At 43.3% G+C, this 25,277-nt stretch overlaps 1 protein-coding gene and 1 non-coding gene across 3 annotated transcripts; one reads left to right on the forward strand and one right to left on the reverse strand.

Annotated features, from left to right (window-relative positions):
- Nucleotides 1-579: 579 nt before the first annotated feature.
- On the forward strand, nt 580-13,406 carry LOC122691341 (neuroblastoma breakpoint family member 6-like protein). Of its 2 annotated transcripts, none has more exons than XM_043897949.1 (7): nt 580-695; nt 912-1,124; nt 2,832-2,934; nt 4,869-5,104; nt 8,940-8,991; nt 9,851-10,012; nt 13,048-13,406. In XM_043897949.1, the coding sequence occupies exons 2-6, from the start codon at nt 947-949 to the stop codon at nt 9,996-9,998; spliced, it is 717 nt and encodes a 238-aa protein (XP_043753884.1). In that variant the 5' UTR covers nt 580-695; nt 912-946; the 3' UTR covers nt 9,999-10,012; nt 13,048-13,406. The 2 variants fall into 2 exon arrangements, with proteins under 2 accessions (XP_043753884.1, XP_043753885.1); XM_043897950.1 differs by having other exon boundaries at nt 13,098-13,406.
- Nucleotides 13,407-22,629: 9,223 nt separating this feature from the next.
- On the reverse strand, nt 22,630-22,703 carry TRNAN-GUU. Its single transcript has one exon. It is a non-coding gene; the product is annotated as a tRNA-Asn (tRNA).
- Between the last annotated feature and the right edge of the window lie 2,574 nt (nt 22,704-25,277).

The following is a 25,277-nucleotide window of genomic DNA, read 5'->3' on the forward strand; positions in this document are numbered from 1 at the left end:
GGAGCTCAAACCTGATTTCAAGTTTAATGAGAAGCCCACATGCTTCCCCAGTGAGGCAAAAGAAGCTACCATAATATTGGTCTCCACCAAGAAGGTAATTAAGACATAATCTAGTCAGTAATCCTTATAAGTTAATTACGTACCAAGTACAGTATTAAATTCAGGATTTTTTCCCCACAATATTAAAATGGTGTGGAATAAATGAGAGAAACAAACAACATCAAGACTGTCTAAAAGTTTTGAATTTTTCTGATGGAAAAGTGACTTCATGATAGTCCTTTTGACAATGAAAGAATTTGGGAAAATATTGATCCTTGATGTTTTCTATGCTTGCAAGAATAGAAGTACAAAATAGCTTTAAAGTTTAGAAAGAGATAGGTCTGTAGTATCAGTACTAGGGTTCACAAATATTGGCCTCCGAGGGAATGTCCCCGTCAGTGGTGACCTTCAGAACAGACCAGGTGGCCTTGAGTATCAGTTTGGCCTAGTCAACTAGAATACAGGAGCTCCCGAGATTCCATGACACCCCCCACCTTCCAGTTCTGTTATTGCAGGTCCGCATGGTTACCTGGCCCGCTGGGTCCTCTCTCTGGCACTCTTGTCAGAGCCTGACCTCTGAGCTTTGGCTTCTTGTGCCTCATTTTTACAGTTGAGGATTCTCAGAGTTGAGGAATGCTGACAAAGTAGGCCCCAAAGTAAGTAATAAATCGCATCTTCATTTTAAAAACGTTTAATACATTATTTTCCACTGAATGAAATCTCATTAAAGCAAAAGTTACATACTGTAATAGTCACTCAGTCATTATAATTGTATACTTTAATGATTTTAGTAATTTACCAGGCTGTACACGCATCACACAATCCATTCACTTGTCTCTAATTGCTTATTTCTTTGGGTTTCTTTTCCCCAGTTTCTGGCTCTGCTTCTTCCACCCTAAGCTTCAGCATGGCAGTATCTCACACCATTTTCTCTGGTTTGAGGACAGAAATGGGCATCTTGGAAACCAACCAGTACTTGCACTCCCAGCTGGAAAAAAGCAAACAGGACTTTCGAGACCTCACAGAGAAACTGCTCACGTCCCAAGCTACTGTTTACTCCCTGGCCAACCAGCTGCAGAAATACAGTAAGTCCTTGGGGTCACAGTCACCATAGTGATAAATGATTGTCTTCCCTCTAAGAAACAAAACACCCTCAAACTGTATTCTTTTCCCTCCTTCATCAAAATAAATTGCATCCTTACTACACTCCCAGAAAGGTGGAAGCAGGTAGTTAACTCCCTTCTCAGAGGATGGAGACACTGACGAACAAAGGGGTAAAGTTTGTGGTGAGAGTATAGGGAGGAAAAGAGGCTAAGATCTCATTCAGGCACTAGACTTTTTTTCTGTCTCAGGAATATGTATTAGATTCTATAAACATATAATATCCTTGTTGGCTTAAACATCTCAGGATTTAATTCAAACTTTTTGTGAGCACCCATTTGCAAAGCACTGTGCTAGCTGCACTAGGGAAGAAAGAAGTGACAGGACACCCTGCCTACCTTAAAGGTCCTTAAAGCTGTCTGTTCCCAAGTCACCCACAGAGATCTGGAAATGAGAACATCAGTAGCACACAGCAAGAGGAGGGGAGGAGCTGTAGTGACTGAGGAACATGGGAATGAGAACCGAGGGGGACAGGAAGAAAAGGGCAGAATTCTTACTGATGCAGCAGTGGAGTTCACTTTCAAATTTCTACCATTAGTTTTCAATAAACCAATGGGGGATAAAATTTGCTATCCAACTTATTGACATGGATCAAAAAGTAAAAATTAAAGCCTAGTTATCAAAGAAGTGAAACGAGCTTTCAGGTATGGGAATGTAAGTGTTTGTTTTTACATCATTTATTATGATCATAATACAGCGTTTTTTAAAACTGGAGAAGAAGAAAGATGTCACCCAACATCTTCGTGTATAGGTAACACGGTGTAGTAATTAAGAATGTGTGCCCTGGGGCCAGACTTCCTGGTTTCAAACCCAAGTTGTTCATCTTCTCCATGTCTCAGTTTCCTCATCAGTAATGATAACAGGAAGAGTATCTACCTCCTCAGAGAGAGATGATGATTTCAAGATGATAATTCTCAAAAATCTGTTAGAATAAGGCCTTGGCTGCTGCTGCTAAGTCACTTCAGTCGTGTCCGACTCTGTGCGACCCCATAGACGGCAGCCCACCAGGCTCCTCTGTCCCTGGGATTCTCCAGACAAGGACACTGGAGTGGGTTGCCATTTCCTTGACAAACACTGTGTATTAGATTTCCCACCAACCTAACGCAGCACCTGTTAGCATTGAGCATGTCTTTCAGGTTACTTCCCCTTAGTGTGCATTTTTACACAGTTGTATCTAGGTAAACTTTAAAATCTTGGAAATACTGAGGGATTATCGAAACTCTCAACATGGGAGGACTGTCAGCCGTACAGTCCTTGGAGGATTCCCAAACACACAGGGAATTCCTCCTCTGTGCCCAGGTTCATATTTTCCTTAAGAGGCTGTGTGCTTTGGTAAAGTGGCCCAAGATTTGGAGTCACAACTCAAGAGTGTGTGAATTCTGACTTTGCTTCATTCCAGTTGAATCATTTTGAGTTATTTTACTCTCTATGAGGTTCTGTCTCCTCAGCTCTAACTTGGGGGGAATCAAATGCTAGTAGCTGGGAAAGCTGAGGAATCAGATGTGGGATTCCTTGTGTGGAGCCTGGTACCCAGCTGACATCTGTCCTCGGGTGGGCCCTCCTCCTCCCTTGAAGGCTGGACCACAGCAGCAGGGCCAGCTTTCCCTGAGACAGTGTCTCTGTTTCCCCAGAGTGTGAAGAGTACAAGGACCTCATTGAATCTGTGCTGGAGGAGGAAATGCCCTTTGAGAAGGGGAAGCTGGCAGAGAAGAGGAGACTGGCTACACGACTTGGGTAAGGAGGAAGCTGTGTGGAAAGTGGGGAAGCCCAGGACGGTAGAATAAGGAGAAAACTTGTGCAGGGAGAAGGGCAGAAATGTACACACAGGCATAGAACTAGACAAAGACAGCCTGCGGGGCTGTGGGAACTAATGGAGGACTCTCTGGATTCTCCCTGAAGTCATATATGAAGAAAATGAGCTCACATGCTCGTATTGGAATTCTGGCAATGTGGCTTGTGAATTAGCAATGGGCAAATGAACTCAATTTTCCATGAATCTCAGCGACCTCATCTGTGAAATAAAAATACTGACAGTGTCTGCCTCAGAGGGTTATGGAGATGAAATGCACGATGACCAGCGGTTATAACCATTTCACACACATGTGGAGCTTTCAACAATATTAGCCATAATTATTATACCTGTTCTTGCTTTTCATAGGGCTAGTACTTATCATCTTTTTTTAAATATTAGATTTGGTTTTTATTGTAGAGCACACATGAGAACAAAGTGCTGACACAAAACTGCAAGTCACATCTGGGAAGTAAGCTAAAAAAACCTGTAACTGTTTTAGTTATACAGTCCTGACTGGAGGAATCCATGGTGGCAAAAGAGCCCTGGCCCGTGAGAGGGGTTTCTTGATGATGGCTGCCCCAGGTTATGCTGCCTCAGGCCTGGGCCTCTGTGAGACTAGGTCCCTGGCAGGTGGCAGCCTGGGGACCAGGAGGACCTCTGCCCTTAAGACTGGGGCTTAGCTGTGGCTGGGAAGGGACACTCCTAATTTCTAATGTCCCCAAGTACCTTTTATGATAGTAATGTTTCTCTTCCCTACCTTTGATTGATTGATTTATTTCTAAAAGTATCAGACTATGTCGAGTGTTAGCTGGTAGGGCCAATGGGTAGACAGCTAATTCAGCAGTCATTGCCTGGAAAATGAATTACTAATTTGCAAGGCCCAGTATTGTCTATCCTTAGAGACTTTCATAGATAGGGTAGATTGTGGCATTGAAGACATCTTCTCAACCTTGGTTAAAATGAAATCTGAGAAGCTCAGATGTGTAAGAGCCACTGAAGCGGAGATGCTTGACTGAAGGAGGCCTAGGTCTGGAGACCCTGTTTCTCCCTGATCTCTGCCTTCCTCTCTTCTGACACTTTATAGGAACTCTAAGGAATGGAGTTTTGAAAGACAATCTGTGGATGATTACTTAGTGTTGAGGAGATTCAAGCATCAGGTGGGGTAGATGACTATTAATATCTAGTCTAGCATTAGGATTATGTGGTTTTAAGTATTAACTGATTGTCTACTGAGGTATGTATGCTCTACTATGCACTGTAAGCTGTCATATGGACTGTCTCTAGCCTCACAGAGCTCACATTCTAGTTGGGAATCTATAAAAAGTATTTGTACAAAATCAGAAAACTGTGAAATCCCAGACAGAGTCATGTAATTGTTACTCAGAATTTTAATTACTCTTGAGTGCCTCCTTACCTGTTATAATAGCTTATTTTCATGTCGTTCAGAGGAATACTCTTCATCTTAACCCTCTCACTGATTTTTCTTTTCATCCTTTCAGTTAATACCGGATGTACCTGTCCAACACTTCTGTACCTGGCTTCCCCACCCCCAATTGGCCACACTTTCTGTATAATGCTTGATGACGCATATGACATTAAAATGGATGTGGACTGAAGTGAGGAACTGAAGGGGCTTTTTTTTTTTTTAAGTGAGGTTAATGAAAAAGAAGGAAACAAACCCAATACTATTTCCTCATTCCTTCTGTTACAGGCAAGTCACACAACCTGTGCAAGTATTCAACTTGGGAAATTCCTTACAAGTAATCGAAGACACACCTCTGCTGAAATTTCCATAACTTATCATTCATGACATTCACTTTTACATTTTACTTTTCTTTTCTTTTTTTTAACATTTTACTTTTCTTTACCACTTTAGGAGATATGATCCCCTGATTGAGGCTCAGGCCCGAGAACTGACCTGCTTACGACAGAAGATACAGGAAGGGAAAGGTGTCTGTCATCTATTCACACAGCATGCAAAGAACACAATCAAGACTTTTGAGAGTTTCCTCAAGAGCACTGACATGACCTACTACCAGAGACAGAGATACTGTGAGCTCCTGGCCCAAGGAAGCCAGATGGCAGAGAGACTTGCCAGCAAACTCTCCACTGGTAAGTTATCTTATAGGCTCTGAGAACACTTAGCTCCTCCAGAGATCCTAACCTCACATGAGACTCCACACCTTCACAACTCCTTCAGTGACGTTGTAGCCAGGTGTCCTGCGGTTCTGTGGTGGTCTCAGCTACAGGACAGCTTCCCTGGTGGCTCAGCTGGTAAAGAACCTGCCTGCCAATGCAGGAGATACAGACGTGGGTTCGCTCCCTGGGTCAGGAGGATCCCCTGGAGAAGGAAGTGGCAACCCACTCCAGAGTGAAGCTATCAGCTAGAAATACCTGGGCGTCCAACCCTGGGCCCAAGGTGAGCCTCCACAGACATATTCCAAAAAGGAGCCAATGTTGTCACTGGACTGACCCTTGTGGTTCTTATGATTGCAAGATACACCTCAGCTACAACCATCAGGGAACTTTGAAAAGCATGAGGTATATCACTCACATTTGCCAGAGGGTACATGGCTCAGCCAGGGCTACCCAGTGAGGTTAGGGTCTGGTTACCTGTAAAAAGAGGGAGACAGCACAGGGCTGTGGTTCTGCCTAATTTGGGTCGAGGGTGGGGTGCCTAGGATTTCATAGGTTCACTCTTTACTGGTGATTAAAGTGCAGGAAAGAAAAACAAGGGGTCAGACATCAATGATCTAAATCAGCCAAGGATCTCTAAAACAAGAGAAACTTCAGAAGTGGAGCACCTTGCCTCTTCATCTGGCCCTGTAGCTGGCCATGTGTTCCTTCAAGATAGCTGTCTTTGAAGTGGATGCCTTCAGAATCAGTAGCCTGATATCAGCCCTTGGGGTACAATTTTAAAAGAAGAGGACTGTCAGGTGCTTACAGCATACCTGCTTCCCACCCTGTATTCTGGGGACCATGACAATGGTACTCGAGAGTACAGTGGAGAATATATGGGGCTGGAGACCACATTGCTAAAACTGCTTTCATCACATGCTTTTGGAGCAGGAGGCAGCAGCCATCAAATCATTTTTGATTTTTAAGATACTTGATATGCATTAAACTGACCCACTGGAGAATCAGTTCTGTGAGTTTTGAAAAATGCATACAGTGTTACATAAAAGTACCACCACAATCAAGATACAGAACAGTTCCATCGTTTGTAAAAGTTCCCTGTACCTCTTTGTAGTCAACCATTTCCTCCAAATCAAGTCCCTGCAACCACTGGAATTGTTTTTTGTCCCTTTAGATATTTTTTAATCTCCAGAATGTATCAGTAGTTTGTTCCTTTTTATTGATGAGTACTATTCCGTTATAGAGATGTACCACTTTTTGTTTATCCAGTCATCCACTGAAGGACATTTAGATTGTTTTCAGTTTGGGGTGATTATGATTCATAGTTGTTAAGATTCACATACAGATTTTTGTGTGAAAATACGTTTTCACTTCACTTTGCTTGGATAAATATCTTGGAGTAGGATTGCTGAGTCACATGGTAAATGTGTGTGTGTGTGTGTTAGTCACTCAGTCATATCTGACTCTCTGTGAGTCCATGGACTGTATAGCCTGCCAGGTTCCTCTGTCCATGGAATGCTCTAGGCAAGAATATTGGAGTGGGTTGTCATTTCCTTCTCCAGGGGATCTTCCCAACCCAGGGATCAAACCCATGTCCTGTATTGCAGGCGGATTGTTTACTATCTGAGCCACAGGGAAGCTTAAAGAGTGTACGTATCCTTCAAGTGTACATTATAAGATTGTACATTTAACTTATAAGAAACTACCAAACTGTTTTCCAGTGTGACAAAACCATTTCACATTCCCCTGAGCAATGAGTTAGATTGCAGTTGTTCCCCAATACCAGCTTTTGACATTATCCGGTTGTTGTTTTGGGGCTTTTTGTCTTTTAATAGCTGTGTGGTTGCTTATCACTGTGATTTTTAATTTGCATTTTCCTATTGACTAATGGTTTTGAAGATCTTTTCATATGTCTACTGATCATCCATGTATCTTTGGGAAAGTGAGTGTCTACTATATTGTTCATTTTAAAGTAGTTTTTCATATTATTGAGTCTTGAGAGTTCTTTATATTTCTGGATACAAGTCCTTTATCAGATATTTGACTTGTCGGTATTTTCTCCCAGTTTGTGGCTTATCTTTTCATTCCCTTAACTTTCTTTCAGAGTGAAAAATTTCTTAATATTGGTGAGGTCCAACTTATTGGATCATCATTGTCTAGTTTTATGTAAGACTCTTTGCCTAAAACAAGGTTCTTGGCCTTTCCATATAGATTTTACAGTCATTGTCTATAAAAAATCCTGTTGGGATTTTGAGTGGCATTGCATTAAATCTGTGATAAGTTGAAGGAGAATTTATATTTTTAGTAATATTGGGTATTCTAATTAATGATCACAGTGTCTTTCATCAGGTTGAGATAGTTCTTTGTTTTATTTATTCATATTTCCATGAACAAGCAAACCTTTTTTTATTGTTTTATGATGGTGACTGCTGACAATAGAGAAGAAATTTTGTCTCCTAACACAAATATGAGCAGGCCGAGGTCCAGCTAAATAAAACTTCCAACTTATTTAAGGAAGTTCCTTATTTGCTAAGAATTCTATTTTGAATTGACATTGTTTTGTCAAATGCTTTTTTGTTCATCAAACAAATGATTATATATATATATTTTTTATGTTGTGTCCTTTTAGATTGTACTCTGGACATTTTGAATATTATATTGTGAGACACTGGGTCCTGTTAAAGCCCTCTGGATTATTTCTTAGCAGGCAATCAACCTCTTCTAGGTTTAGACTGCAAGTTCTGTCTCACATTCTATGGGTAGCAGTTCCAACATCAGTTTAGTGTTCAGGGCCTTTGATGTGTTGTTTGGGTCAGTTCAGCAAGTATGCCACTAGGTTTAGTCTGGACTAGCTGATGGTTTATATGGTAATTCAGTTCTCTAATCCTTTGCCATGATTCCTTGTCTCTGTTCCACACAAGCTCAGTTTGGGGATGAACCCTAATATTTTTGACAGTCTGTAGATCATTTCCCAGCCTCTCCTCTCTCTGGCATTTCTTCTCTACTTCCCAGTTCCCAAGGGGCCTCTTCCACATCCCTCTGTTCAGAAAGATTGGGTTCTCCCAGTCATTTCTCCTGTCACACTGTCCTGCAGAACTGCAGGGGGCTATACTAAGATCAAAGAGGCAAGAAAATTGAGACAGAAAAAAGAGGAGGGGACACTCTTCACACTTTTCAGACAATTAGTCCCTTTTGGACTAGAGCCCTAGATTCTCATTTGTGGTTAACATCCCTGCTCAGCTGTCTCAACAACACAGTTCTGCAAATGGGCTGGTCTCTGGGCAGGGTCAGGAGAGAAAAAAAAAGAAATGGGGAAGAGTCTCTTTACACTCATCAGCAGAGGTCCCCCCATCCAGTCATTTAGATAGAACAGGGGGTTTCTCCTGTTGTATTTGCTCCTCCGTGGCTTCTGGAATATCTGTGTGAGAGCAGTATTGGGATTCACAGCCATGGTCCATCCACCAAGTTTGTGGGGAAATGAAGGTTAGAGCTGAAGGAGTGCAGAAGCCAGCCAGGCAAGTATCCCGTGTGCTGGAGAACAGGACATTGTGAACTTTTTGCCTTGACTCAATAGCAGACATCCTGGTGACAATTCAGCCAACCAGCAATATATTGTTCACTGTTGCTCAGGAAAGCCTGCCAGGCTGCTCCTCTAAAGACACAACTTTAGCCCTCCTGGAATAATTCTCCCAGAGCATTCTGAACAAACATATAGAGTATTGTGTCTCTGGTCAGATAGGTCCTTGTATTTGTAAGCATGAGATGGGACCTGCTCAATTTCCCACTAACTCTTTCTATTTTTGGTTCACAGAAAATCACCATGATAGGAAGGATGAAGAGGGACAGGAGTCATGGGCAGCCAGGTAACTATGAGTGATGAAAGGGCTGATCATGGAGTGGTGAAACCTAGAGAGGAGTCCAGAAGCAAGAGACCCAGAGGCCAAAGGTCCCAGATCCAGGAGAATCCAGAAGCTGCTGATTGTTCCTATTTCATGCATTCATCATACGATGATGTGTCCTTTAACCCATGTTATCTGTTCTCATTGAAGTTCTTGTATTAGTTGCCATTTCTTAGTAATTCTTCAGGTTTAGTTAACTGAGTCATTTTGACCTAAAGGTAAACCAGCCAGAGAAACCTGGTCTCTATTTTCTGAAAACCTGTATGATTAAAAACTGAAGTGAAATGCCTGTTTCTGCCCAGTTGCCCTGAGATATGTTGGCCAATGTTTCATAGCCAGAAATATCTTGAAAAATAAAGCCAATCATGTCATATATATATAAATATACATATATATGGAGAGAATGATCTAAAAGCTACAAGAGTCCTAGGAGTTTACATTCCCTCAGGAGCCAGTCTTCAATGGACCCCTTCATATACTCTTACATAAAAATTGTCCATAGCATTTTAATGTCTGTATTATAGGAGTCTGTGTGTCCTGTGTGTCAGAGTATATTTTAGAGAAGTCGTTGAGTCTACTTCCTCATCCATATTTAGAGGTCAGTGCACTGAACACATGCTGCTCTCTCTTCTACCCCAATTCTATGCACACTGAAGTCCCAGTTAGAAATGGATTGTTATGTTTTTTCTCTCTGAGAGGATAGGCCTTTTGGTTTCTGGTGTCCCTTCCATGAGCTTCAGATGAGCACCAGCTGTCAGGATGAAGCTGGTTGCCTTCTTTTCATCTCCTGTCTTGTCTGCCTCCTTCTCCATCCCCCACTTAGGCTCAGCATGGGGCTCCAGGAGGAAGAAGTGAATGAAGTCCCGGAGGACTCACTAGATGAAAAGTATCTGATGCATTCCAGTCGCCATGACTCCCACCAGCCTCCCAGCAGCAATGCCTCTGTGTGTGATGTGCAGGACCAGCTCTGATGTAGACTGAGCCAGTGAGTACTCCCAATACAGAGAGAATAACCCCCAACAACCAGAAGACTGAATAATAAAGCTCTGGTAGCTTCTACCTGCTCACCATCTCTGTCTAGGCTGATTGAGATCATCTCTGCAGGCACACCCTAAGAACTAACCTTGAAAAAGTGATTAGGCTGAATTCAGTTCTGGGACCACGTTTTGTGTCACTGGTGTGTCTGTTCATTTGCATTCTCCCTGGTCCACACCTCACCTCCCTTTCTCTGGCCCCCACTGGCATATGCAAGCTGAGGAACCCCGGGCAAACCAGAGTGCAGAGAGAGAAGGGATCATGAGAAACTCTCTGCCACGCCTCAGCACATGTACATAATAAACTTCATTATTTAAGATGAAGCATCTTAGCTTTCCTGAAATGTTCTAGCTAATTACAGTTTCTGAATGGTGTCCTTTAGGCTTTTCTAGCTTTCCGAGAATATCATCAGCCTTGCCCATATTTGGGGTCCACTTATCATGGTTCCTCAGCAATGCAGGAGATGAGGCAGGTTCCTCATGAACTCATGGCTCCTGAGTTTAAGCACCAGTGTCCATCCCCCCTCAGGTGGCTTCTCTCCCCATGAGGTTCCATCTTAGTACAGACTATCGGGTGGTGAAAGTTAAGCTTCTGCCCCATCACACTGAAGTCCCCACCCTTGAGTCCTGGTTTTGTTCTGGGCTGAGGCAGAAGCACAGGACAAGGAACTGCAGAGAGCATCCTTGGAAGCAAATGTGTGTAACTCGACTAAACTGTAATTATTTCCTGGAACAGGATGCACTTCTCACTTCTACAGGCAGATCTTGGAATCCACTGCCCAGCTGTACAATGAAAACACAGATATCAGGGGAGAAAATCAGAGCCTTCCACATCACCTGAGTCATATTCCAGACATAAGCGGTCAAAACCCACAGGGAGAGACCACCCTCAGATCACTCTCTCCTCTTGCCACATCTGGCTATCAAAACAAAAGATGTGGAGAACAACACTATTACACAATCCATAACTCTCCTAGTTTTCTCTATCTAGAAAGATGTTCCCTCTACAGGTCCCCAGACTCCAGGCTCCAGGAATGGCTCTAGGAAACCCACCATTTACTTACAAAATTCACCCTATTATTTAAGCCTGAATTCCAGTCTTCGGTTTCTCAACTTATAGGTCACGTAGCTCTAGTTACTTAAGCTCTTGACCAACTGTTTCCTCAGGGGCAAAGGAAGTATACTTGAATATATTTAGATTCTGGGACCAGTTCCGACATGGTAAGGGAGATTTCCCATTCCATAGGTTAAGGTTAAGTGTTCAGTCATACAAGATTATTCCATGCCTCCACACCTTGTCCATTTTGGAGGGCAGTTGAAAGCCTAGATTGTTACCGGAACTCCTGACTGACTGGCTAGAAATCAGGATATCACCATCCCCTCCTCAGGTTCAATTAATTTCCTAGAGTTGTTCCTACAGAACTCAGAGAAACATTGTACTTACTACACTATCGGTTTATTATAAGAGGATATACCTCAGGAACAGCAGATGGAAGAGGTGCACAGGGCAGGGCATGGGGGAAAGTGTGGAGCCTCCATGCCTTCTCAGAGAAAGCCTAGTACCTAGTACTCTCCTAGTACCTCCATGTGGTCACCAACCCAGAGGCTCTCATAATCCTGAAAACCTTTTGAACTTTATGGAAACTCATTACACTGGCCTGATTGATGAAACCACTGGCCATAGTGATTGAACTCAGTCTCCAGCCCCTTTCCCCATCCATAGGTCAGGGGCTGGGACCGGAAGTTCCAACCCTCTCATCACAAGATGGACCTTCCTGGCAAGAAGCCCCCAGCAATACTTGCTTCCAAAAGTTGCTTTATTAATACAAACACAAGTACCTTTATCCCTCCATCACTTAGGAAATTACAAGGGTTTTCAGAGTTCTATGCCAGAAACAGGGATGACGACCAAGTGTGTATTTCTTATTACAAATCACAAGGCACTGATAGTGTCTGAGGATGCTCCTGGTTTCATAATAGCACCCTCTTTCTATTTAAAAAGGATAGGACATGGATTTAGGAGCCAGATTTCCATTTAAAACAGCCTCTCTTTCCTAGAACAGGCTGCCTTTTTTTTTTTTTTAACATGTACACACTACTTTATTTACTTATAGCTGCACTGTGTCTGCGTTGCTACATGCCGGCTTTCTCTAATTGTGGTGCTCGGACATTTCATTGCAGTGGCTTCTCTTGTTGCAGAGCACAGGCTCTAGGAGCACAGGCGTCAGTAGTTGCAGCTCCCAGGCTCAGTAGTTGCGGCTTGCTGACTCTAGGGCGCATGGGCCTCAGGAGCTGCAGGATAAGGGCTCATTAGTTGTGGCTCAAGGGCCCTAGTGCGTGCAGGCTTCAGTAGTTGCAGCTTGAGGGCTCTAGAGCATGGGTCAGTACTTGTGATGCCCCAGGGCAGTTGCTTCCTGGCATATGGATCCCAGACCAGGGATGGAACCCACGTCCTGTCCACTGGCAGGCGGGTTCTTATCTATTGCATCACTAGGGAAGTCCTAGAACAGACTGTTTCTGAATGTGCATGCTTGAAGCTAGGCACCTCTCTCCTGAGAGGTGTGAAAGGTCTTCCTTTTTTCTCCACAAGAGTAGAATGGAGAGTAAACCGATGCTGAGCGGGGTGAGGGGGTGGTTAGCAGTGGGGAGGTGGAGGTAGTGGGGGTGGTGGGGGGTGGGGGTAGGGACCTGGCTAAACCGCATGCAGCAGTTTTGAGCAGGGCCATCAGTGTTTTGGGGTGGTGGAGTCCTATGTCCCACACCACAGGGCAGATGGTATATTTCAGAGGGCTTTCCCCTCTCATCTGCTAGCACAGCTTTCTCTTTCCAGATTGTAGCTGACTGCCACAGTTTATCCTCCTAATACATTCAGGTGGCACATGCCATCTTTCCTCTCTTAGCTCTCACTGCAACCTCAGTTAGGTATCAGCAGAATCTGATAGAAAATCCTCACTTGTATTCTGTTGTGTTTTGTTTTCTGTTTCAGGTGACAACTAATGCTGTAATTGTGTGAAAATGTTTGTCTTATTTCAACAGAGCATAGCCCCCAATTGATGAGAAAAACAATAAAGCAAGCAAAATCCAAATCTGAGAGGAACAGCAAGATTTCACACTACTTTAGATTTTTACTCCAGTTTGCAGAAGTCTCAGTCCTTCAGCCCACAAATATAACTGCCCAAGGGACACCAATGCCTAGACTCACAGCTAATCTTGAGAAAAATCTCACCCTTTTCCCTCCCATCTCCCTCCTGTGGATAACTAGAGTCAGCAGCAGCTGAAAGAAAAAGGCAAGGACTTGGATGAAGAATATGTCAGAATAATGTCACTGCAGACCATTCATCAGCTCTTCAGTATATGTCCCTTTTCCTGGGAGTTTGGGGGTTTCTAATGATCCTAAAATAAAGCTTATTTTATATGCATTCTGTTGGCTATCATCTTTTTGTACAAATCAAAATTATAAAACTTTCTTTCTTCAGCCTAAAGCAGAGAACTCAAACATTAATGTGCCCACTACATTTATAACCCAGAGTGATAGAAACCAAGGCTGAATGCATACGTCATTCCAAAATTACATGTTATTGAGCACCTAATATTACATGTGAGTTGGACTATAAGGAAGGCTGAGTGCCGAGGAATTGATGCTTTTGAACTGTGGTGTTGGAGAAGACTCTTGAGAGTCCCTTGGACTGCAAGGAGATGCAACCAGTCCATCCTAAAGGAGATCAGTTCTGGGTGTTCACTGGAAGGACTGATGAAGCTGAAACTCCAATACTTTGGCCACTTGATGTGAAGAGCTGACTCATTTGAAAAGACCCTGATGCTGGGAAAGATTGAGGGCAGGAGGAGAAGGGGATGACAGAGGATGAGGTGGTTGGACGGCATCACCGACTCAACGGACATGAGTTTGGGTGAACTCCGGGAGGTGGTGATAGACAGGGAAGCCTGGCGTGCTGCGGTTCGTGGGGTCGCAAAGAGTTGGGACACAACTGAGCGACTGAACTGAACTGAATATTACTTGGAAATATTCACTGGGTCCAACCGTCTGGGAACCAAGGTACTCAGGCAAAAATTTCTGCCCCCCAGGTTGCACATCTGCAAGCAGAGCAGCAGTCTCATACCTATCCACCTGACAGGGGACCCAAGGACACAGTGATAGAATTTCTGCCGGAGAAGGATCCTGAGAGTCTGCTGTTCACTGCTGGACTTCAGCAAATTTCCATCCTAGAGGTCTGTATTTAGGACCCACAGAGAGAGAGCTAACATACCTAGATGGAATTACTGTGGCTGAGTCACTTCAGTCGCATCTGATTCGGCAAGAATAGCAGAGTGGGTTGCCTCGCCCTCCTCCAGGGGACCTTCCCAACCCAGGGATTGAACCCATGTTTCCTGCAGGTGGCGTCTTCATTGCTAAACCACCAGGGAAGCCTCCTAGATGGAACTGGTGGCTTTCAAATTACTCCACTCATTGGGAGATTTTTTCTGAAAATAAATTTCTCATACCCTCTGTCTTTTGCTTTTCAATATAAAATCAGGACATCTCATTCAGAAGCTGTAAAGCATGTAAGATAGCCTCCAACTTACCAGATTCCCAGGTTAGAAAGCTGATTTTTCTAAGGAGGGCAAATCCTGGGTGGCACGAAGGGACCTTTACATGGGTTTGTACCATACACCAGTGACATTTTCTGGTACCAGTAAGTGGCATTGATCTCTGTCACACCCTTCCACAAGGGAGAGACCCATTGAGAGCCAATGTTTAGTCCAGGACTCAGCTCTTCACAGCTTCCTGTATTTTATAATCATTTCTGACCCCTCCCCCCACAATTATTTACCTTGAAAATTTTCAAACCAACAAAATTGAAAACAATCATACAACAAACATCTCTATTCTGTTCATCTAAATACAGCATTTTCTCGTTTTCTCTGTCGGGCTGACACACACACTCATATCACTTTATTAAATGCAGACAAAAAGCCTGCTTCACTACTAAACACTTCAGCATGTATTTCCTGATATTAAGGGCATTGTCCTATACAACCATAATCAATGATCAAATCTAAGTACATTAACATTATTTCAATAACATTACCTCATATATGCTCGAGGTATAAATTTTCCCATTGTTTAAAAACTGTCATATCTACATGCTTATATGTGTATGGATATAGCTATTAGACACATTTAACATATGCCTCTATATTATGCATATCTGAGAGAGGTTAAGAATTGTGTGTGTTGTGGTACTGATATTTCCCCATGTTCCAATTAAAGTTTCTAAATTTTGTCCTTGTGACCTGGAACTGTCTCCTGACTTGTATGGTTTTCTTGTTTCTGATGTCTTTGAATTTCTGAAGAGGATAGGCTAGTTATCTTGTTTAGTGTTCTACATTCTGATCAAACTAAACCTTTTTTTGCAAAAGATCAGCACATCCCATTTGTGCTTCCTACTGCATCCTGTCAGGAAGCAAGCTGTCCAAGAACAAAGCTACAAAATATTGAAGGAAACATACCATCTGCCAGCCAGGCTAGTAGTCCACATCATGTCTGCAGTCCTTCAATCCAAACTGCAATGTCTATCATCTACCTTGACAGGAATTGAGTTTAGGTTTGCTTTTAATCCAAGGACCAGCTGCGATTATTACTTGCAGCCATAAAGCAGGATTTACTGCTGACTCGCCTGCTCAGTGTGATCTGGAGATGGGAAGGAGAACCCACAAACAAACCTAGAGCCAGGCTACTGGCAACATTGGATGTGCCCCACGTCTTAGCGTGCTCAGAAACTACTCCCAAAGGTGAAATTCTGCTGTCAAGAAGTCACTAGCTTCCACTAATGAAATGGTGCCATTATAGACATGTTTTCTGGGTGAGATATTTTAAATGTTAGTGGGGCTTCTAGGGAGAGATGAGAATGAATTTAGTGCATTTAAAATAAAATCAAATTCTTTGCTATAGTTTACATTGGCTTACCTCAGTCTCCCATACTCCTTTTTTGTTTTGCATGACATAACAAAAGAGACAGAACCCAACTCTGCACCAGGGACTGGAGCCAAAGATAGGTAGATAAAAACCTTCAGGCTTCATGAATTGAGTTGTCGAGGCGCAAAAAGGAGGCAGTACCTGCGGGCTTATCAGGAGAGGCTTCTGCAGCCAGACGGAGCCAGGTCAGAGGAAGTAGTGAGGCCCTGCCCCAGGCTCCTTGGTGTTGCCCAGGCTGGAGGGGGTGAGATGCCAGGTCCGTTGAGCAGCCACTCACCTTCATCTCAGAAATTTAATGTCTTGCTTTCATCCAAAGAGAAATTAGAACTTGAGTTCCCAAAACTCAATGAGAAACAAAAACATAAAATTCTTGAAACATAACAAAAAACTTGAAATACTAACATCATATATTCTGTACTCCAACATGCAAAGTTAACATTTTCCCGTGTTTGCTTTCTCTGTATACATGACTTGCTCCACCATTTGAGAGTAACTTGCAGATGTCTCAACTCAAGATCACTGGTTGGGCAGCTGTTGCTGCCTTGGAATCTCGGCATCCTTTGGCGCCTCCCTCAAAACCAACTTCTGCAAGACCTGTCCTCCAAGGCCAGGGAAAGGCCTTGTGCTGGTGGAAAGGACCCCTTGCCCCTTCAAGAACCTGAAATCCATTCTCTTCAGGCTGTAGAGACGTTTCAGACCCTGTTTTATGACCCTCTCCCCTAAGTGCAGGGCAGGTGCGCCCTGGGCTTGCAGGAACATGGCTAGACTGTCACACACACCCCCTCCGAATCACCTTGGGACTCCTCTGGGTCGTCTTGGTGGGCAGTGGGGTCTTGGTTCAGCCTGAGCTCTAGAACCACCTTCCTTGGGAGAGACCCATGGGGAAGTGCATCTGCCCCCTTGGCTCTTGCCTGGGTCTCTGTGCCCTGCAGAGAGCAGAAAGGGTTCTGACAGGTCATAAAATGGAAGCATCTTGTCCTGTGGTGGGAGGGTGAAGAGAGCTGGTGGGACATGAGTCAAGAAGAGGGGAAAGTTTCTACAGAAAGATCAGCTGGTATGGGGGTTTCCTTGAGCGCAGGGTAGCTCCTCTCGTCTGCAGCCCCTGACTTCCGACGCGGGGTAGCTCCTCTCTGCAGCGCACCGTCGCAGCCGCCGCGCTCCCAACCAGTCCATCCTAAAGGAAATCAGTCCTGGGTGTTCATTGGAAGGACTGATGTTGGAAACTGAAACTCCAATACTTTGGCCACCTGATACGAAGAGCTGACTCATTGGAAAAGACCCTGATGCTGGGAAAGATTGAGGGCAGGAGGAAAAGGGGACGACAGAGGATGAGATGGCTGGATGGCATCACCGACTCGATGGTCGTGGGTTTGGGTTGACTCCGGGAGCTGGTGATGGACAGGGAGGCCTGGCGTGCTGCGGTTCATGGGGTCGCAGAGTCGGACACGACTGAGCGGTTGAACTGACAGACTGACTGATGGGGGTTTCCTTGTGTTATGAGTCATTGTTTTCCTCAGGCTGCCTTTAGATTTCTGTCTTTGTCTTTCACTTTTGCCGTTTTAATTATGATATGTCTTGGTGTTAGTCTGTTTGGTCTCATCTTATTTGGGACCTCTGTGCTTCCTGTGCCTGGATATCTGTTTTCTTCTTCAGATTTGGGAAAATTTCAGTCGTTATTTCTTCAAATACATTTTTGACTCTCTTCTCTCTCTTCTCCTTCACAGATCCCTGAACTTCCTTGCTGAAATTTAAATCACGGGAAAATGAAAAAGGAGATAAGTTAGTGGTCTAGTTAATTAGTGGTCTCTGTGCCAGGTATAAGGAAAAAAATTAAGTTGACAATAAGGATAAACCTTGAATACTTTTAAAAACTTGTAAGACTTCTAAAACTTGACATATAATGGCATGGAAAATATTTATATTTCTAGAGATGACTCCTTTTATGCATCACACTGGTTTAATAATTTTGGTCTAAAAATTATTTTGCTGTCTTTCAGATTTTTCTAATAATGTAGAAAATATTGGTTGCAGAGTATTCTAGTTTATACATGCCTTGGATTTATGTTCGCTTCAATATCCTCATGACACAGAATTGCCTAAGCTTCTTTTTCTGGTTCTACTGATCCAATAAAAGAACTTTCATTTCAATACATATTTAAGTTTATAACATTTAAAATTATATGTTTCAGTAAGTTAAATATACCATCTAATAGCTATTAAATAGAAATTTACTTTTATAATTCTAGAAATCATTGTTATCATTATTCCACTTACAGTTTGGGGGTGAATGTTTTTAGGTATCATTCAATATATTAATCCAGCATGCATTTCTCTATTATGATTCAGCTCAAGTTGCATTTTTAAGATCTATCACTATCTTTAAGTGCCTAGACTGACACTAAATTAATTAATGTATAATTTTGCCTGGAGAATTTCTAATTAAGGTGGAAATAACAAAGCCTTGTTTTTACATAATGCTCATGCATATTTTTATAGACTATAGAGTAGCCATAGATTAACAGGTTAAAAGGGGGTGTGGGTACAGGTTAAAAGGAGGATGTTGGTGGACACAGCCATCATGTCATTTGAAGAAGTGTAAAACACATGGAATACGTTTTTAATCTTAGTTACCTCCCTTCTAGATCTGGGTTCGTCCATTTTCCCGTTGTTCTTTATGCTTCTTTTGTCTCAAACACTGCTAGTGCCCCTAGGCCCAGGTGGGCAGAGGAGCCAGGAACCACAGGCCTGGAACTAGTTGTGCTCCCACAGCCCTGACACTTTCTCATGCCTCCAGAAGGGGGCGCCACAGGCAGAGATTGGGTTTGCTGAGGATGCAGCATCTCTCCTGGAGCAGGGCCTGACACCTAGTAAGTGCTCAGTGATTGAAGGAATTCTAAGGCAAGATCCTAGAAAGCTGAAGAGGAGGAAAAGAATGTGGGTGGATGGGGCAGTTGAGTGTGTGAGGGACAGAGGCAGATAAAAACATACATGAAGAGGGTGGAAAGAATGTTCAAGCACTGGTTATAAAAGCCTAGGAGCTCACGTATGCTTGTGAAATTCAGCAGAAGAACCAAGAGAGGGAGGGCCAACAACTCTTGGTATCCAGGTCTGCACAAGAAGCATTGGCAGGTGCAGGGTTCTGTTGCTTCCAACCTTTGGTCTCAAATGGAACAAGTTTTTTTGTTTTTTGTTGTTTTTGTTTTGAGAAATAACCAAGCACTGTCAAGGAATCATACAGAGCTATTGGATTACTAACCCAACTTTGGGTAGGAAGGTGACCAGTCCATAGATGGTGAGCATCCAAGAAGGCAAAACTGCAATTCACAAAAGGAAGGGAAGATGAATAAATGTCTGGCACCAGTGATTATTCCCCTCGAATTGATCAGCTATTTGGTAGAAAGGAACCCAGGGCCATTCTGGTCAGTCTTTTCTGGACCCAATTAAGTAGGTCACCATCAAAACCAATAACAACTATTGAAAGACTTTCTAAACATTTTGGAAGTTATTAGCTGGACATATGCAATACAGAATCTCTGAGTAATGTCTACATTGTCCTTCTGTCTGTCATACCTCCTGCTTAGTTGAGTCAGGAGGCCAACACCTCTTATAAGAGTGTCAGATAGATGTAGAGAAAGCTTGTTGTACTAGAAAAAATATGAAGAAAAAGGATTTTTCATAGAGTTGGACAAATACATTGGTCTATAAAAATGGTACATCTCCTTCAGAAGTCAAACTGGGAACACATGAAGAGATGCCTTCAGCTTCTGGTAAAGGTGGAGTGACAGAAATAAGACTGGCCTTTCTGCCCAAAAACTCACCCTAGCCTTCTCCCCTGTCCCCCCAAAAAATAAAAAGATAAAAGGCATAAAATATCAGTTTTCAAGACACTGGAAATCGGGCAGTGAGAGATGAGAAACAAACAAGGTGAGCCCTACCTTGGGCCCAGCTTACTGCTTTCAGAGTTTCCAGGCTGAGCACAAGGAGGGGATCTGAGGCCAACTGCTTGGATTGTGGAGATGCTGCTGAGTGTCCATGGAGAGCAAGGCAGCTAGGGTTCATAGGACACATTTAGTGATGAGAGAGATGAACAGAGAGAACCCAGGCATTTGGAAAGCGTTTCTTTCAGGTAGTCAGCTGAGTTCTGATATGAGCATGTTTGAGGAGAAATGCCTGAGATGAAAAAAAGAAACCTTGGAAAAGATCATGGGACAGTGCCGGGTGTTCACCTGGTACAGGCAATTGTACTCACTCCCCAAGCCAGACAGGACTACTCACAAGGGTCAGTGAGAAGGACACGCAAAGAAGACCGTGCCTTACTACTTGGATTAATCAGCCTTAGAGTGACTTACCTTAAAAAAATCATAAAACCCAGATTCAAAGAAATCAAACTGTTTACACGTCACTTAATTCTATGTCAGAACAAAATTCAAGAAGATTTATAGGAATACCAAAATAATTGGTCCGTAGGAAGGTAAAGTTTGGCAATATCTGGCATCCAACCAAGAATGTCAGGCATGCAAAGAGGCAGGAAAACGTGACATAAGGAGAAGAATAGTTAGTGAACCAAAACTGAACCAGAACTGACGCAATGTTAAAATCAACAGAGAGGACTTTACAACAGTTTTCATGACTGCATTACAAATGTCCAAAGAATTGTAGAAATGTGGAATGTATAAAAATGGCCAAAATAAAACTTTAGAGATGAACAAAATATGAGATAACTTCTGATATAATAAAGTCACCAAATGGAATTAAAAAGACATGACTAACTGAAAACATCTGAAATGAAAATCACAGTTTAATATTTAATGCATAGTATCACTGAATGTTAGGACAATTTTAAGAGGCCTAACATGGGAGTGTTTGAAGTTCCTGAACAGAGCAGAATGCTTTTTGAAGAAAAAATTTTTGAAGAAAAAAGAAAATATTCTAATTTCAGTGAGAATTATAAAGCCACTGATCCAAGGAGGCAAGTACAATTGCCTATACCATGTGAATACCAGGCACTGTCCCATGATCTTTTCCAACATTCCTTTTTTTCGTCTCGGGCATTTCTCCAGAAACATGCTCATATCAGAACTCTGCTGACTACCTGGAAGAAACCCTTTCTAAATGTCTGGGTTCTCTCTGTTCATCTCTCTCATCACTAAAGCACAAGGAATATGAAAAAAACCCACACCTAGCACTTTACTATTAAACTGCTTAAATCCATAGAAAAAGAAAAAAATCTCTAAAGCAGCCAAAGCAATAAGGTGTGCTAGATATGGAAAACAAAAATAAAGGCAGTAGAGCAACATCTTTAAAAGACTGAGAGAAAAAAGAAAGTCGACATGCAATTCTATTAATCTTCCCTCATGAAATATCTTTCAAAAATAAAAGATATGATGAATAATGTCACTTACAGACATACAAATGCTGAAAGACTTCATCACCAGAAGATCCACAACATAAGAAATGTTAAAGGAGTCCTTCAGGAAAAAGGAGACTGCACCAGATAGAATTCTGGATGTATATAAAGGAATCAAAGACAAAATATGGTATCTGCATGGAAAATATATAAGAATTTTTCTTATCAAGAAAATCTCTTTAAAAATATGGGATAGTTTAAAGAAAAGTAATAACCTTGGATTTGGGGTTTATAATACCTGTGGAGTAAAATGCATGACAATGATAGCATAAAGGCAGGTAATGGAGAAATGTGAAGAGGTGTGATCACTTGAGGGCAAACTGTGGTAAGTTACAGATGTCTGCTCTAAAGCCTAAAGCAGTCACTGAAACAACAGAAGAGTTATGGCTAATAAGCCAAGGAAGGTTAGAGAATGGAACCATAGGTAAAACCATGTAAACTCTCTTATAGAAGAATTGTCCTTCTGGCACTCTACCCATATGCCTGTGTACAAGAATTACGACTGCAGTACTCTTTGTAATAATAAAAGCACAGAAGCAAATTAATTTCAAAGACTTGCTCCTGCTAAATTACTTCAGCCGTGCTCGACTCTTTTCACACCTATGGACCGTAGTCCGCTAAACTCCTCGGTCAATGGGATTCTGCAGGCAAGAGTACCGGAATGAGTTGTCTGCCATTCCCCAAGCCAGGGATCGAACCCGTGTCTCTTAATGTCTCTTGCAGTAGGCAGGCGGGTTCTTTACCACAAGCACCATCTGGGAAGCCCTCAAAAAAACCATACCTTCCCTGACTGGGAATCAAACCTGGGCCACAGCGGTGAAAGTGACAAATCCTAGTCCCCAGACCACCAGGGGACCCTACTGTAAACGGGGGTCAATAAATACTAGTACAAACAATAGATGAAACCTCACTGTTAAAAGGAACTCAGAGGGTAACGATGAGATGTTGACTCTCCTCTCTTTTCGCGAAATTCTGGATTCCAAATGACCTGTTTGCTCATGGGTTCTCTTGTGAGGATAAGATCAGCAGTGAACTTGACTTAGGTTCTCCTGTTGTGGACAAGACGTCGGCGACAAGAAGGGTAAAGAAGGCGAGGCCTTCCTCCATGTTTACGTAGAAAGGATGAATGAATAACCAGAAATAAGAGCGAACCCTTAAACTATACCCAAAAACATCGTAGAGGTAATCGTCCCTGGGTGGGCTCGAACCACCAACCTTTCGGTTAACAGCCGAACGCGCTAACCGATTGCGCTACAGAGACTTGAAGGGTGCTAAACAGTAACTGGTCCTTCCATTCCGGGAGCAGCCACTCCCTTTCGCAGGACATCGGCTCCGGTTCCTAGCCTCAGACAACCGGAGAGGTGGAGTCGATGCAGCGTGTTCGTTCCCGCGGGGAAGCCTGGCGTCAGGCCGACTCGAAAGTAGAAGGGCAGCCGAGCTTTGCCGCCGTGCCTTGCTCCCCACCGGCAGCAGATGCAGCGCCCCGGAGACGCCCCGAGCCTGAGCCGAGGGGGTGCCGAGGGAAGCTGACCCCCGCCCCCACCCCCTGGGTGGGCTCTGTGACGGCTCCGCGTTTGCTCCGCGTTCGCTCGACCATAGGAGAAGGCGATGGCACCCCACTCCAGTACTCTTGCCTGGCAAATCCCATGGACGCGGGAGCCTCGTAGGCTGCAGTCCATGGGGTCGCTAAGAGTCAGACACGACTGAGCGACTTCACTTTCACTTTTCACTTTCATGCATTGGAGAAGGAAATGGCAACCCACTCCAGTGTTCTTGCCTGGAGACCCCTGGGGGAGCCTGGTGGGCTGCCGTCTATGGGGTCGCAAAGAGTCGGACACGACTGAAGCGACTTAGCAGCAGCAGCAGCACTCGACCATCTTCGCCTCTGGGCAGCTCTTTAGTAGATGTGATCGGTTTGGCTGCAGCAAGAAAGAGATCAGGTCTAAAGAGGAAACGTGAAAAGGTGCGAGAGCAGCTGGCAAAAGCATGGATGAGACAACCCAGGAAGCCTGTGAGGCACAGGCCATATCCTGAGAGATGAAAATTGTTTTTATTAAGTAGCTGAATAGGGAGGCAGAACCAGAGAAGGGCATAAAGGAGAGAAAAGCATGAGCATGTGCGTCTAAGAATTAAACAGCAACAATAATGTGGATATGTTTATGTCAAAGAAATTACCTGCGGGCCTCTGGCGCATCGTGACTGTATAGTGGTTAGTGCTGTGTTGTGGCTTCATTACTGAGAGGGTAACAGGCAGGAAGGTCAGGGTCTCCACACGGAGGAAATAGGCTGCAAGTGTCAGACATTTTTTCTCTCTGCCTTAAGGGGCAGGAGGAAACAAACTAATGTTACATTTTTTCCCCCTTCTCCATACAAATTTAAAAAGAGGTTTCTCTTAAAATTCTGTGTTGCCATAATGACACCTGGTTCCACCTGAACTTAACCTTTCTCAAACCTTGAACTAACCAATGCATTTTCCTTATGGAAATGTTTGTCTTAAGCTATGTTAATGTACTATGTATTTACCCTAGACTCAGAACCGACTTGACAAACCAGTATGTCATACATTGTTCTCCTAATCTGTGTTAATGAAACTATATATTTGTATGGAAATCTATCTGTCTTCAAGATTCATGCCCATCGTTTTACGGCTCAGGATGACTCACCTGGTGCCATTCTCTGAGTTTTGAGACATTTCCTTTCTTAGCAGACTGCTAGTAGATATATACCATCCATCTAAAGACTGGCAGGGGGGGTACTCTTTCTGCCCACTTCTGATGTCTATGTCAGAAGCTTTCTCTATCTCTTTTATACTTTAATCAAACTTTATTACCCAAAAGCTCTGAGTGATCAAGCCTCGTCTCTGGGCCTGGATTGAGTTCTCCTCCTTCGGAGGCCAAGAATTCCGGTGTCTTTCGTGGTTCAGCAACAACCTTTCAATTACACTTGGTACAAATCCAAGTTACAGCAACTTGGTCAGAAGCGGTCAGAGAGCAGAGTTTACTCCTGGCCACACAGCGCAATGCCAGGAGAAGAGGAGTAAGTCCCATAGCGCACAAACCTGCCAGTGGCTGGTCAAAGCGAAACCAAGGATGATTGCTTGTCTCACTATTGAGCATGAAATGTCCCTAAGGGTGAAATACCGCCTCTTAGGGAGACTTGTCTGAGCTTAGCCATTTTGCTGTTAAAGATGATTCAAATACTGGTGAGGGTTTTTACACTAAATGAGAACAAGTTTGTATAAAATGCAAAATAGTTTTTATGGTCTACACCAGCTTGTCTTCATTCTCCAGCCACTAATTTTGAACTATATAGTTCATGTAGAGTTAAAAGCACAAATCTTTAAAACACAGTTTGTGGAATTTTAGCAAACATAATTGTTAGGGGAAGCACACTGATTGAAACCTTCCACCCTGTCCAGGCACCACAGTAACCATTTGCATAAGTTGTTTTAGGACTGGAGGTCCTGGTAAGGAACATGGTACTAATAAGCCTCCCCCAACCAGAAGAGTCTGGGAAAGGTCAAAAGGAGACACCACAGGTCCGACCACCTCCCAGAATCCTTCTCTCTAGCATCCATCTTGGCTGAACAAGGCATGCACCACCAGGAAGGACTCTGAATCATTATGATTGGCTAAAGACAACCTGGAAAATAATCCCATCACCATAAAACCGAGACTGCGAGCTCCTGCTTCCCTTACTCTACTGCTCTCCACCCGGGTGCCCTTCCCAATAAAATCTTTTGCTTTGTCAGCACATGTGTCTTCTTGGACAATTCATTTCCGAGTGTTAGACAAGAGCCCAGTTTCGGGCCCTGGAAGGGGTCCTCCTTCCTGCA

Source organism: Cervus elaphus, unplaced genomic scaffold (assembly GCF_910594005.1).
Source record: "Cervus elaphus unplaced genomic scaffold, mCerEla1.1, whole genome shotgun sequence".
Lineage (NCBI taxonomy): Eukaryota > Metazoa > Chordata > Mammalia > Artiodactyla > Cervidae > Cervus > Cervus elaphus.